This window comes from Galeopterus variegatus, unplaced genomic scaffold (genome assembly GCF_000696425.1).
Source record: "Galeopterus variegatus unplaced genomic scaffold, G_variegatus-3.0.2 Scaffold4781, whole genome shotgun sequence".
Taxonomy (NCBI): Eukaryota; Metazoa; Chordata; class Mammalia; order Dermoptera; family Cynocephalidae; genus Galeopterus; species Galeopterus variegatus.
This window is the reverse complement of record NW_007730892.1, coordinates 126874-140410: the sequence shown is the minus strand read 5'-3', so window position 1 is coordinate 140410 and position 13537 is coordinate 126874. Positions and strand designations below refer to the sequence as shown.

At 41.6% G+C, this 13537-nt stretch overlaps 1 protein-coding gene across 1 annotated transcript in view; it reads left to right on the top strand.

Moving 5' to 3' along the window:
• Positions 1-13537, top strand: part of FLT3 (fms-related tyrosine kinase 3) — a 47786-nt gene that overhangs the window by 33068 nt on the left and 1181 nt on the right. Inside the window, exons 17-22 of the mRNA XM_008588347.1 lie at positions 1785-1867; positions 2781-2908; positions 6337-6470; positions 6648-6652; positions 7222-7321; positions 7760-7865. Of these exons, the coding sequence (XP_008586569.1) occupies positions 1785-1867; positions 2781-2908; positions 6337-6470; positions 6648-6652; positions 7222-7321; positions 7760-7865 (556 nt within the window). The remainder of the gene's footprint in view (positions 1-1784; positions 1868-2780; positions 2909-6336; positions 6471-6647; positions 6653-7221; positions 7322-7759; positions 7866-13537) is intronic.

The window sequence follows — 13537 nt, the reverse complement described above, 5'->3', positions numbered from 1 at the left end:
CGCCCGTACCAGACCGGGACCGGCAATGGGATCGCAACCCTCGGTGTTGCGCCCACACCTCGCTCAGCCAGTGAGCGGGAACCGGTCTGTATGTGGGATCCGAACCCTCGGCGGGAGTGCCGCCATGCTCCCAAGCGGCGCACTGTAGCAGTGCGCCACCGGGCCGGCCCCGAAGACTTTTTCCAATGTCCTTGACATATTCATAGAGAACACCCCAGATCCTGGGGCTATTGCAAAAAAGATCTCTAAACTCCTAAATTGGATTTTAAAATATTAGGATGGATCAATTGACATGTGATTATGAGGACAAAATAAAGTAATGCTAGCTTGTCTCTGTGCTCTGCAAAGTATATTCTGCCACTTGTGGGGATCCTGAGTGATACTGGGTCCTGTTGGGATTTTATTATTTTAGCATGCATGAATGAAGGCTTTAGGAATTTGGTGGGATGCTTCTCCTCATGCTTGAAATTTCTTGCTAATTATTTGAGCATCATAGACTTATAGTACCTTTCTCTGAACGGATTCACAGGCATTCTGACAGAATAATTCCTCCAACCACAGTGCATCCCTTTGTCCCTGCATATGTGAAAGCTCTCCCTTATTCCGAAGGCATATTTGTTTGTCACAGACTTTATCTTTACTTTGGGGATGTGTTTGAGATTCCCAGCTTTGTTTTCTTAGAATGTAAGATCAGAGGGCCAGTCCATGGCTCACTTGGGAGAGTGTGGTGCTGATAACACCAAGTCTAGGGTTAAGATCCCCTTACCAGTCATCTTAAAAAAAAAGAATGTAAGATCAGTACAGGTCTTTGGCCTTCAAGGTCTGAGACAGAACCAGCAAGACCTTAAGGCCCCACAGAGGTATCCATGCATGTCTGTGTGCAGTTACCCTTAACTGGTTCATATCCATCACACCGATCCTCCCCTTTACACTTACTTTTCAGTTCAAATTCTAGAACTGAGAAAATTCTATAATGTCATTCATATGCTAGAACAGAGAGTCTATCCTAATGAGTCAGATGTGTGTGATCAGCACTCCATGTTCAGTAATTAGTCTCTTTAACTCATTCTGGTCATTGGGGTATTAAATACCCTGAAGCAATTAATTTTGGAATATTTTTGATCTGAAAGCATTAAGTCATTTTCCAAAGATATGGAAATTGTAAATTGAAACATGATCTATTTATACTTGGTACAGAACTCCTCAGTGAAGACTTCTATATTATATACCTTAAAAGAGATTTTTATCATTCCTATTTATTAATTTCACAGTAAAAGGAAATGAGCTTTATAAAGGCAAACTTGAAAAAAGAAGGATGGTAAAACGCTTACAGGTCTCTATAGAGGATCTGTATTAACATGAGCTTTTAAAGGGAAAGTGGGCTGAGGTTGGAAACTGCAGAATGACATGTGAGCCCTAGTTCTACTCTTTATGAGCTTTGAGATATCAGCAAACCATATTGATCTCCCTGAACCTAATTTCTCTTATAAAATGTGACTTTAACACTCAGCTAGTGGGTTGTGGCAAAGATTGGGTGAGGTCCTTTTTGAACTGTAAGACTCTATACAGATAACAGGGATCATGCTTATCCTAATTAGACTGGCAAGCCCATTTACACAGATGTTTTTGATACCCACAAAAAATGGGCAAATTGATGGCGTTGCTTTTAATTTAAAAGCCCATTTATGACTGGGATCCATTTCTTTAATGAATTGTGTTTTCTTAATAAAATGTCTGCTCAGGAGAAGAATGTAAATAATGAAAAAAAAATTTTTTTTTAATAGTATGCCTGGTTCAAGAGAAGTTCAAATACACCAGGACTCGGATCAGATCTCAGGGTTCAATGGGAATTCATTCCATTCTGAAGGTAATATTTTATTCAAATTAGTAGCACTTTAAAACAGAAATGGATACAAGAGTTTGTGTTAGCTATTTTTTAAAAGTATATAAGTGCAAAAGCATTTTTTTCTTTACTAATGTTCATGATAGGCTTTATTAATGCATATTTACTTTAAAGGTAGTTAAAAGCCAACAGCTGATATATTGTGAATTTTATGCCAATGTTTAGCTAGTAGACACTGAGGATTACTTTATTTGGTCAAGTTATTCTTTTTAAAGCCATAAATTAATTAGAGCCACCTTATTACCTGATAAATGGAAAAGATGATGAGTTCTGGAGTCAGACAGAAGTTGAGTTAACTTCTGGTTCCTTCACTTTCTGGCTGGGTGACTTTGGACAAGTTATTCCTAAAATGGGCCTACCGGTGTCTTCCTTGCAGGGCTGTTGGAAGGAGTACGTGGAAGAACTCAGGTGCAATACGGTTCATAAAATGTGGTAGACATTGATTAAGGTTAATTCCTTTTCCAATGTGACAAAACTTCCTCCTACAGAAAAAGGGCATCTAAAACTCCTGACTAGCTGGAGGCCACCTACTGTCACAGAAGCTAGGGAATTTATCTGTAACCAAAAAGAACCTTTCTGTGACCCTTCCTAGGCTATACACTTGTCACCATAAACAGGTCAGCTCTTGTGCTGCCTGGAAAATGATGTGACAGCTTCATGTACACATCCTGGCACCTCACCTAAGTCTGGCTTTAATGACCTTGCATGGAGGTTTTTGTGTGTTTGTTTTGCTGCCTGGTACAGGGATCAAACCCTGGACCTTGGTGTTATCAGCACCTGCTCTAACCAACTGAGCTAACCAGCCAGACTTCATAGAGATTTATTAAGACAACTTCTCAGGGTTTTGACAAAAGTGAAGACCAGCTCTGTTTTACAGATGAAACTGAATATGAAAACCAAAAAAGACTGGAAGAAGAAGAGGATTTGAATGTGCTTACATTTGAAGATCTTCTATGCTTTGCATATCAAGTTGCCAAAGGAATGGAATTTCTGGAATTTAAGTCGGTGAGCTCCTTTTAAAGAAAAAAACAAATTAAAAAAAAAAGATAAAATGGTAATTAAGAGAAAGATGTGCTTACATACTTTTTCTTGTTTATTTTAACTTGTATCCCTTAAAGTCCACCTTTTTTCCCCTGTTCACTGTAGGAGTCACCTAGAATGTTACCTTGGCTCTTGGATAATTGTAGTATAAAGGCCCAAATTCTTTATTAATAATGGTTAGCATAGCCCTCCAAGGCTGTCCAGAAGTTCCCTGACACTTCCAGAGCAGAAGGTCAAGATAGGAAGAATATGGAAATACCTCCTCAAAACCAAGTATAGCCTGGTCAGTCCCTGTATTAGTCTGTTTCTGTTGCTTATAACAGAATACCTGTAACTAGTAATTTGTAAAGAAATAGAGTATTTATTGCTTACACTTTTGGAGACTGAGAAGTCCAAAGTCCAGGGAACACATCTGGTGAGGGCCTTGGTGGTGGTGATTCTACAGAGATGCAGGATATCACATGGCGATTATGGCAGGAGCAGAGAGAGAGAGAGCACTCCTCGCGTGCTCTTTTTAAAGCCCTCCCAGCCACACCCATGACCACCATTAAACCATCAAGTGGATCAATCCACTCACTAGGGCATGGTCCTCACAATCTAATCACCTCTTCACGGCTCCACCTTTCAATTACCATAATAGCATTTTCCACCTTCTTAACACTGTCACGTGGGGGTTAAGTTTCTAATACCTGGAACTTTGGGGGACACAATTCAATCCATAGCAGTCCCTCCTTGGACAGTCATGTGACCCAGCAGGTGAGTAGAGGCTAAAACCCAGTGTGCTCTGTTTGCCGAGCCAGCCACCCTGAGCGTCTTGGTCTAATGTGCACTAGCGACAGTCCTATGGTCCCACTACCTCATTGGTCACTAACCCCAGATCCACTAGAGCTGTGATGACAGGGCCATGGAACCTGCCTCAGGGCACCATCTCTACCGCAATTTCATTTTCTTTCTGTATTTGCCTTTCAGTCCTGCTGCTCTCTGCCATGGCACTAGCGACAGTCCTATGGTCCCACTACCTCATTGGTCACTAACCCCAGATCCACTAGAGTTGTGATGACAGGGCCGTGGAACCTGCCTCAGGGCACCATCTCTACCGCAATTTCATTTTCTTTCTGTATTTGCCTTTCAGTCCTGCTGCTCTCTGCCATTTCAAATGCTTCATGACTCTAAACAGATTTAGGCCATTCCTCTGGCTACTTTCCTTCCTCATTTTCTTGCCTTCCATTGTTTCCCAAACTTTTTCTTCCTCTTTTTTCTTTGGTATCTTATTCTCTTCCTCCCCCTGTCCTTCACTTCCTTCTCTGTCTCCTCTTTCTCTTCTCTCTGAATTTGGAGAGACTAATTTCAACTGCATTTTATGTTTTCTTTAAAAACATTACTATCTCAGTGATACTTTTCCAGCTCTCCCCACCGAGGCACATTCTCCTCTCCCCCTTCCCTGGCTGCTGTTTGCACGAGCTTTTCTCAGGCTTCTTGCCCACCTTATCGTTTGTCTACCGTTCACCTACACATCTGCAATGGCATGTTCACGACTATCTTTACAGATGTTGCAGAGCATCTGCTAGGTCGTCTGGCCTGGTTTGCTGCCCATAGTTAATTAAATACTCAAACTACTCCCAATTGGTGGTCAAGGGACACTGTTCCCTCCCTCCTTGACTTGTAATAATATGAATTTTTGAAGAATATCCAGTTTCTTAGACCTTCTCCCCTTCTGTCCTCAGTTTAGGCCTTCCTCTCTGAATCATGCAATGCATGTCACTGTCCCCTGCTTGTCTCTCCTTCCCCCTACTTCTCTGGTGGTCCCTAAGTTTCCTCCATAGGCACTTTCATCAAGTATTAAGTTGAGCAGTGACCACGTGCCACCTAGGCTGGAGATGCAGAGTCAGTTATGATACGGTCCCCTGCTTGTCTCTCCTTCCCCCTACTTCTCTGGTGGTCCCTAAGTTTCCTCCATAGGCTCTTTCATCAAGTATTAAGTTGAGCAGTGACCACGTGCCACCTAGGCTGGAGATGCAGAGTCAGTTATGATACAACTTCTGGGCTCAAAGACTGATAGGGGAGAAAGAGAGAAGCAGACATGCAAATCAAAGATGACACTGTAGTGTGATCAATATTGTGAATGAAGTAAGTTCTGGGAGGCCAGAGGAGGGATATGCACAGCAGACCTGGTGGGGGAGGGACAGGGGAGATGGAGCAGAAAAGGGTTCCTGAAGGAGTTCGTGCTTGGGCTAGAGGAGATTTTTGAAGGAGGAGGAAAACCAGCAGGAAACATGGGATAGGGTAGGGATCATGGAATCAGGAGGTCTTTTGGATAAAGGTAATGAGCTAGACACATTGAATGTGATGTGCCTTGGGCAGCCAAGTAGAGCTTAGTCTAGTAGATGCTTGGATACTCCTATCTGAAGCTCAAGAGAAATGGCTGGGTTGGAAACAGAGGTCTGGGTGATAGTGTTTGAATCCCTGGGTTTGGATGAAATGGCTTGGGGGGGATGTGGAATGAGAACAGGGAAGCCCTAGGGAATGAGCACAGGCTCATGCACAGAGCCCCTGGAGGAAGCAGCAGCTGAGGCACATACAGAATTCACAGGAGGAAGGACCTGAGGGAAGAGGGGCTGGCCAGCAGTGCCACCACTGCAGAGACGTCAGATCAAACGGTGACAGCGCGGGTCTTGTGCTGGTCAGTGCAGCCTTAGCAGGGGCCTGTAGTAAAGATGGTGAAATGCAAGTAGACAGCACCCAAAACACTGGATGTGGCAGGAGGGAGCTCAAGGGCTTATGGCACGGGGATTTTAGTTTTTATGGTTTTGCTTTTATTTTTTAAAGATTGAAGAGAGCCCATTGGACCTTTGCTACTGGTGCTCTGTTTCTTTGAAAATCTTCCTTTGTAGAGTTAATTTTCTTGCCAGACCCCTTAATGTCATGACATGTCTCAATTCAGGGGATGATTTTACTTTAGTCAACCTCCCAAACTCATTTTCAGTTTTTTCTGGATACTTTCTTTGATATTACTTCATTTTATTCCTAGCCAGAAAAGAGATTATATTCTTCACACCCACAATAAGAGCTCTGGAAGACAGCCTCTGAAAATCCCTTTGGAGGCACAGGAGCGGGCCCTGTGATTGAGTCTCTTACTTACAGCAGGACACAGCGCCCAGCTCCATTCGCTCGTCTTTCTCAGAGCCGTTGCCCTTGGCCTCTGGGGATTCCCCATGAGCAGCACAGATTACTGCAGCCACAATCGTTTGGTTATGCGTCACGATGACTGCTTATGGCCCAGCAAAGATAAGGGACCCTCCATCATCTCCCATGGAACTTGAAACTAGAAGAAAGGTTGCACTCTATGATAACGTATATCGTAGTAAATAACGCTCCAATTTCTTTCTTTGTAGTGTGTCCACAGAGACCTGGCAGCCAGGAATGTGCTTGTCACCCACGGGAAAGTGGTGAAGATATGTGACTTTGGATTGGCTCGAGATATCATGAGTGATTCCAACTATGTTGTCAGAGGCAATGTGAGGCTGCTGTTTCTTACATATCTTTAATACTGCTATTTTGTGTTTTGTCATTATTACAGTAAACATCTGCACTCACTGCAGTGCATTTTTTGGTTTGTGATAACATCAGAAAAAACCCTCACAGCAGTTTGCTTACTTATGCTTAAAAGGATTTTCTGCAGCTTCAGGGAATATTCCCTCTATAGTAAGAGTGAGCAAAAATAGCATCACATCTGTCTTTGGTCTAGCTATCAGAATAGGTCAACCAGGGCTCTTTCAGAACCATTCTCACTTAAAAAGCAAAAATCTCATTACTTGCACTTATGTCAGTTCCCTTAGCTATGAAGCAACTACTGAGTTATGTTTCCAATTACGAGAAAAGCTAATAGTTACAATAAAGCATTTTTCACAATATATATAACATAAACTAAATATTAAATATAAAAATTAAAAGGCATAGTATTTAAATATTAATTAATGAATATTTGTCATCCTGTTACTGTTAACACAGGGAAACCTAAAACATGACTGAATGTGCTTGTTAAAAAAAAAGCAACTAAGGACAGATGTGTCGTTTACAAGAGAACTATTAGAAATACTAGATTACAAAATTGTGTAGTTGAAAGAGGGTAGTTTTTAAGAATCCCACCCGGCTTTGAGCCCCTATACCAAATAGTGTCTGGCACATCAGAGCTCTCAATACATATTTATTAATTTGATGAATAAATAAACAAATGAAGAAATGAATGAATGGCTATATTTCTCCAATGTTTTTCTCAGGTGTGAACCCTTACCCTGGCATTCCAGTTGATGCCAACTTCTATAAACTCATTCAGAGTGGATTTAAAATGGATCAGCCATTTTATGCTACGGAAGAAATGTAAGTTCAAATCAGACTGTAAATTGGTTGAAATCAAATTTACAGTAAAACTTATTAATGCAAAGTTCATATGATTCCTCTTAAAAAAGGAAAGAAAACTCTTCTTTTTGTTTTGGGGATTTCTGAACAAAACTAAACCTTTTCTGTCCTCAGAGGCACCTACTTCCACATTTTAGTTCCTTTCCTTGAGGCATCCCTGAGGGCGATTAGACTCCATTTCCTCTGTCATATTTCTTTAAATGCATTTCTGCCCATCCTCTCATTTTTCCATTCTGATATGAGTTTAAAATCTAGTGGAGTATTTGCTACAAAACAAACATACCATAAATAAGTAGCTCTGCAGGAATCAATGGTGCTTTATTACTATATGGAAAACGGTCTAGTTTGCTTTATTCAGATTTCCTCATCTTGTTCCTTATGCTATTATTGCTTTTGCAGATACTTTATAATGCAATCCTGCTGGGCTTTTGATTCAAGGAAACGGCCGTCCTTCCCTAATCTGACTTCATTTTTAGGATGTCAGCTGGCAGATGCAGAAGAAGCGGTATGTAGCAGCGAGGAGTTTATAGAACATTATCGTAAAGGAAATTGGTAATTTAAAATACTTACTGGTGACTTCCTAAGAATCCAGAGGTACCAGGTCATCTTTGTCACCACAATTTGTTTTGTTTACCCTTTAAAAGTTGTATGGGGTGAGACATATTTATTGATAAATTAAAAAAAAAAAATTTTAAAATACTTACTGGTGACTTCCTAAGAATCCAGAGGTACCAGGTCATCTTTGTCACCACTATTTGTTTTGTTTACCCTTTAAAAGTTGTATGGGGTGAGACATATTTATTGATAAATTAAAAAAAAAAAAAAACCTTTTCTGAAGATTTCAGCCAATTGATCAATAAGTTAAAAGCTCTTAACTACCAGTGCACAGGACTAGACAACTAAATAAAATGTAATTCCTGGCCTCCAGAAGCCACTGACCTTTCCTAGTTCAACATGAAGCATTAGTATGTCATAATCACATGACTCAGTCAAGTAATATGGTAGTGCAGAAAGAGCACTGACCAGGAGTCATGAGAGTTGAATACCAGCTCTACCACTCTACCTCCTAACAGCTGTGTCCATTATGGCAAGTCACTTTACTTCTCTGGGCCTCGGTGTTCTCACCTGTAAAATGGGTTGCTAAGCTAGATGATCCTTGAACTTTGGGAACTTGGAATTACTTTGCTAACTTCTCCCATTAACACCACCTGATGTAGTGAAGAGAACCATCCCCAGATGAAGTGAACGAAGGATGGAACCTTGAACTCCCAGTCCCCGGGATTAAAGCTTGGCTCCATTATTTTATTTCTCAGATGACTTGATTAAGTCATTTAATCTTTTTTGGGAAGTGTCTTATTTCTCTTATCTGGAATATGAGATCAACAAATTTTATTTCATGGAGTTGTAAGAAAGAATAAATAAGATGATGCATGTGAAAAGATTTAGCACATACTGGGCACTTAGTATTTACTCAATAAAATTAGAGTTAAATATAAATCTGATTCTTTGAATGAATTGTCTGTCTTCCTTTCTAAATTGTTGAGTCCATTTTCAATTTTATATTCTCTCTGTTGCCCTGTGTGAGAGGGTATGTGTCCTTTCCTCCTGTTAGGATTTTTAAAAAATCACATATACAAACTAAGTTATTGTCAGAGAATTAGGTCAAAAGATTGGGGAAGATGGGAAGCCCCCAAGGTACTTATAGACTATTGGGCAGGTGACCTGCAACAGTTAAGGACACTAAAAGATAAACCGAAAGAAGAGGTATAGGAAGAAACACGAAATGAACTGGTGGAGTAAAGAAAAAAGATGGGTTAGTGCTGGCTTGTTGGGTAGTGGATATGGATCCATGGAGGCCTATTTGAGCTGCGCTGTGAAGAGTGAGTAGCATTTCGGCTGTTGGAGAATGGAGGGTGAATGGGATGCTCCAGGCTGAGTGATTAATGTAAACAAAGGCTCAAAGTTGAGAAAACAGAGTGGAAAATAAATGGCTGTGGTTACCATATAGGCTGGATGAGGGATATGGAGGAAAACAAAACTGTAAAGGGGCCCAGCCAGGCAGGAGGGGCCGCTGCTGCCAAAGAACCCCTTGGCTTGTTCAGGATGACCTTGTTCTTGGGTTGAGGTTCTCCCTTCAAGTCCCCAAACCTACAGGATGTCCAAATCCCTCTCCCTCTGTTCAGGGAGCCCGGGAGGTATCAGGAACTGTCAAATGGCAACCTGTCCGTGGGTGACGAGTCAGCCAAGGGAATCCATGCTCAGGGACAGGTGGTTCACCAGCTCTTCCTCCCCATCCCCTCCATTCTGCTCCCTCATCCTCCCTGATGGAAGGTTCTCTTTCCTACCAGAATCAGCCACAGGCAGCACACAGGTAAAACAGTAGCCCCTTTAAGTGCATTAGAAAATGGCGCCTTCTCTGGGTGGGATAAATCCAAAAAGGAGCCCCTTACTCAGGACCCACAGCCCCCTTCAGTCTGATCCAATCTAAAGGCACGAAGCACAGATTGGGTTCAGCTCCCCCTTGCCCGCTGTCCTGGGCACGTTTGTGCAAATCCTGACCCACACGCGCACACCAGGCGGCCCTGCGAGCAAAGCCTTGCTGCTTCTGTGTGCACGTGGCTGCTCCCGCTGTCCTGCTCCCATCTCCTCAGCACAGCCATCTAGTCCCCCAGATAGGAAAAGTGGCCTTGCCAGCATGCCCAGGGTAGTCTTCCCTGGTACGCATGTGAATGCTCTTGTAGAATCTTTTCTCTGTTTCATCAAGGACTAGGGAAGGAAAATGGCCCTCAGAGAATCAGGCAGGAGGAGAGGGAAATACACAGAGAAAACGTGGTCTCATACTTCTAGACTTAACCTGAACGCCAGTGGGGTTAGTTCAGGGAATCATTGAATTACATGTTGAGGCATTATTTAGACAATGGTGAGCCAATGAAGATTTTTAGGATGAACAAACATACTTCAGTCTTTAAGACCCATATCAAACATTCTCTCCTCTGCAAAGCCACCCCCAGCTTCCCTAGTCAGATTTCTAGCTCCTTTTTCTGAATTCCCATAACGCATATAACTCAGAGACTGAAATCGTATTGTATGATAATTGTGCTGTACGGGTCTGTCTTTCTCATGACTAGACTTGATCCGTGAAGGCAAGGATGATGTCCCGTTCATCTCTGCATGACCTGATGTAGTGCCTGCCCATGTTTATTAAATAATGAATGAAGGTCAGCGTGAAAGTAGGTTCAAGACCGCATCTGTTTTGTTCATCATTGTATACCCAGCTGCTAGCATAATGCTTAGCGTGTAGAAGGTGCTCAGCAAACATTTCTGGAAGGAAGGAAGGAAAGGAAATGGAAAAGTAGGTTTGAAAAGCAAGGCAAAAGATGGCACGTAAAGACATCGGTGAAGAGGCGACGGTAGCATTAGAGATGGGGGAGTGAACTAAGGTGGAGGCAGTGGGGATGGTGGGAGCGGGGACACACATACGTCCCCTTCTGAGAAAGGGGGCCGAGCTCACATCGTCTCCCCTCACACACCTGCCCCCATAAATTGTGTGAAATATAGATTTTTTTTGGAAATAAATGAGGCCATAATTGCGTTTGAAAGCCAGACAGAGATCTCTTTGTGGACCAGAAACTGGAAAGTCACTGAGACGATGGAAGCAGTTAAGACTGGACTGAAGAGGGAAAACCCGCAACAGAGATGCTTGTGAAAAGCAAGGAAGAGCCTAACTGGGGGCTGGGAAGGGTCCTGCAGGGTCGTGCAGCGGGCCCAAGTGGGGGCGGCCACATGATCAACAGAGGACTAAATGCGGGCGTTCACAATGTAAGAATAACCCCTGCTAAGACGGAAATGTAATACGTGACTTCTGGCTCAGTACAGGAAAAAGAGAATGGACTGTAGAAAACATAATCCGACCACATGGGGAAGAGAGAAACAGAATTCATGGAAATAGAAAACACAAGGTGGCAAGAATTAGTGAACCCACTTAAGAAAGAATTTCAGAAGAAATAAAATTGTTATCACACAGGCCACATTGACTAACCTCAATGCAGTGAAATGAAAAATCACCAGCGGCAACAACAACGATCAACCCAAACTCCTATACCAAAAATTAAAAATCGTGCTTCTTAAAGAAGTCTTCGGTGAACACAGGCCACATTGACTAACCTCAATGCAGTGAAATGAAAAATCACCAGCGGCAACAACAATGATCAACCCAAACTCCTATACCAAAAATTAAAATTCGTGCTTCTTAAAGAAGTCTTCGGTGAAGGAGGAGGAGAGAAAAGAAATAAAAATGGACAGTGTCTGTTAGAACCTGTGGAGTTACCCAAATTCATAGTTCTAAATTCATTTTTTAGAAAAAAAAAAGAGAATGAAAATAACTGAGCTTTCAATTCCAAGAGGCAGGGGGAAAACAATGAAGAAGGAGGAAGACGCAGCAGAGAGGAGGAGTGGATGCCGGTAACAGAATGAAGCAGGCCAGCGGCAGCCACACAACAGGGGCGTGGACAGGAAAGCCGGAGGCGTGCCTCTGAGCTAATGATGGAGCTGCCAATGTGTTCTGAGCATTTATCTTACAATCTACTAGTGCATCATCCATAATTATTCATCTAATCCTCACGTCCATCCCATGTGCTAGGTTCTATTATTTTATCTCTTTTGCAGATTAGTAAATCGAGGTAGAAAGAGGTTCGGTAATTTGCCTAAGGTGACACCTTGTCCACCTAGGATTTGAATGCAGCGGCCCGGCTGAAGTTTACGCTATATGTTAATATTATACGTTAACACAGTATACAGATCTACTACTAAAGAATATTACCTTTGAAGTGAACAATTAAGGACAAAGTCACAAATAAATAACATTCAGAATAAAAAGGAGAAAATAAGGATAGAGGCACTTTTTAAAAAAATATAAGAAAATTTATGTACCTCTTTATAGTGACGTATTTGAAAACCTAGGGTTTCACATGTTTATAAGGAGAATGTATTCATGTATTACTTGTGCAATTAAGAAGTCATTTAAAAATCACTGGAAAGGAGCGATAGGTCATAATTAGACTCGGTCACTGATTGGTCGTGGAAGTATAGAGAGACTGAAGGGTCAGAGGTGGTTCTGAGACTCCTGCAGGGTGGGACTGGGTGGCCGGCAGTACGGTAATGAACTCAGGTGTAGATGGGTTGCATTTGAAGTGTTGCTGGTGTTTATGTTACAGGCTTCATTAGAAGGTTAGGAATTCCATGCTAGACATATACGTTTTGGTTTAACCTAACCAACTGCTGTGTCTACTTTACCAAAAACACGTATGAAGAGTTATTGCTCATCTTTAAGCTGTCATTGTGCAGCACCAGGTTCACAATGGATATGTTTTGGTTCATAAGTATATAATTTTTAGTTTTCTAGAAAGAAAAATGAAGAATAGGAGACAGTCTAGTTAGCTAACACTATAACTGACTGTCAAAAAACAAAACAACAGAAATAAATAAATAGTAGCGAGGGAGGGGGGAAAGGGAGGGCGTTTGTAAAATTTAAATAAATAGAATGCACAATCCCTAAATTCCAAAGAATTCTTATAAACAATAAAAAAAATGTATAGCCTTTTATGTATTTAAAAGGGCAAAGGAAATCAGCAGGTTATTTACAATGAAATGCAAATGGTTATTAAATATAGAAAAAGATGCTCAACTTCACTTATAATGAAAGATATGCAGGTAAGGAGGTAAAACTTGTACACGGTAAAGTGGCAGAGATGTGAAATGAAGGGGGTCGGGGGGAGGGGGAGAAGTGGTGGACTAATGGGTACAAAAACTATCTACCCTAGGTGAATCTTCGTGCAGTGCATGCAGGTATTCAAACAACACACTGCACAAATGTGTACAAGTAAATGTTAGAATAAACATTAAATAGAACCCCCCAAAACAACAAAACGATATGTGGCCATGCTTAATGAATAATGAAAAAATGTAACACATGTAACATATAAACAATATGATAACAGTATGTTGGTGATTTGAAAACAAGACGCTAAAACAATATACAGCCCGAGCCTATTGACACAAAGTTCTGTGTGCACAGCAAGCTGTCTGTAATGGTGGTTAGCTCTGGTGATTTTTAGTTTTCTCTGTATACTTTTTTTTTTTTTTTTGTTTTTTTCCGTGTCCGGCAATGGATCGCAACCC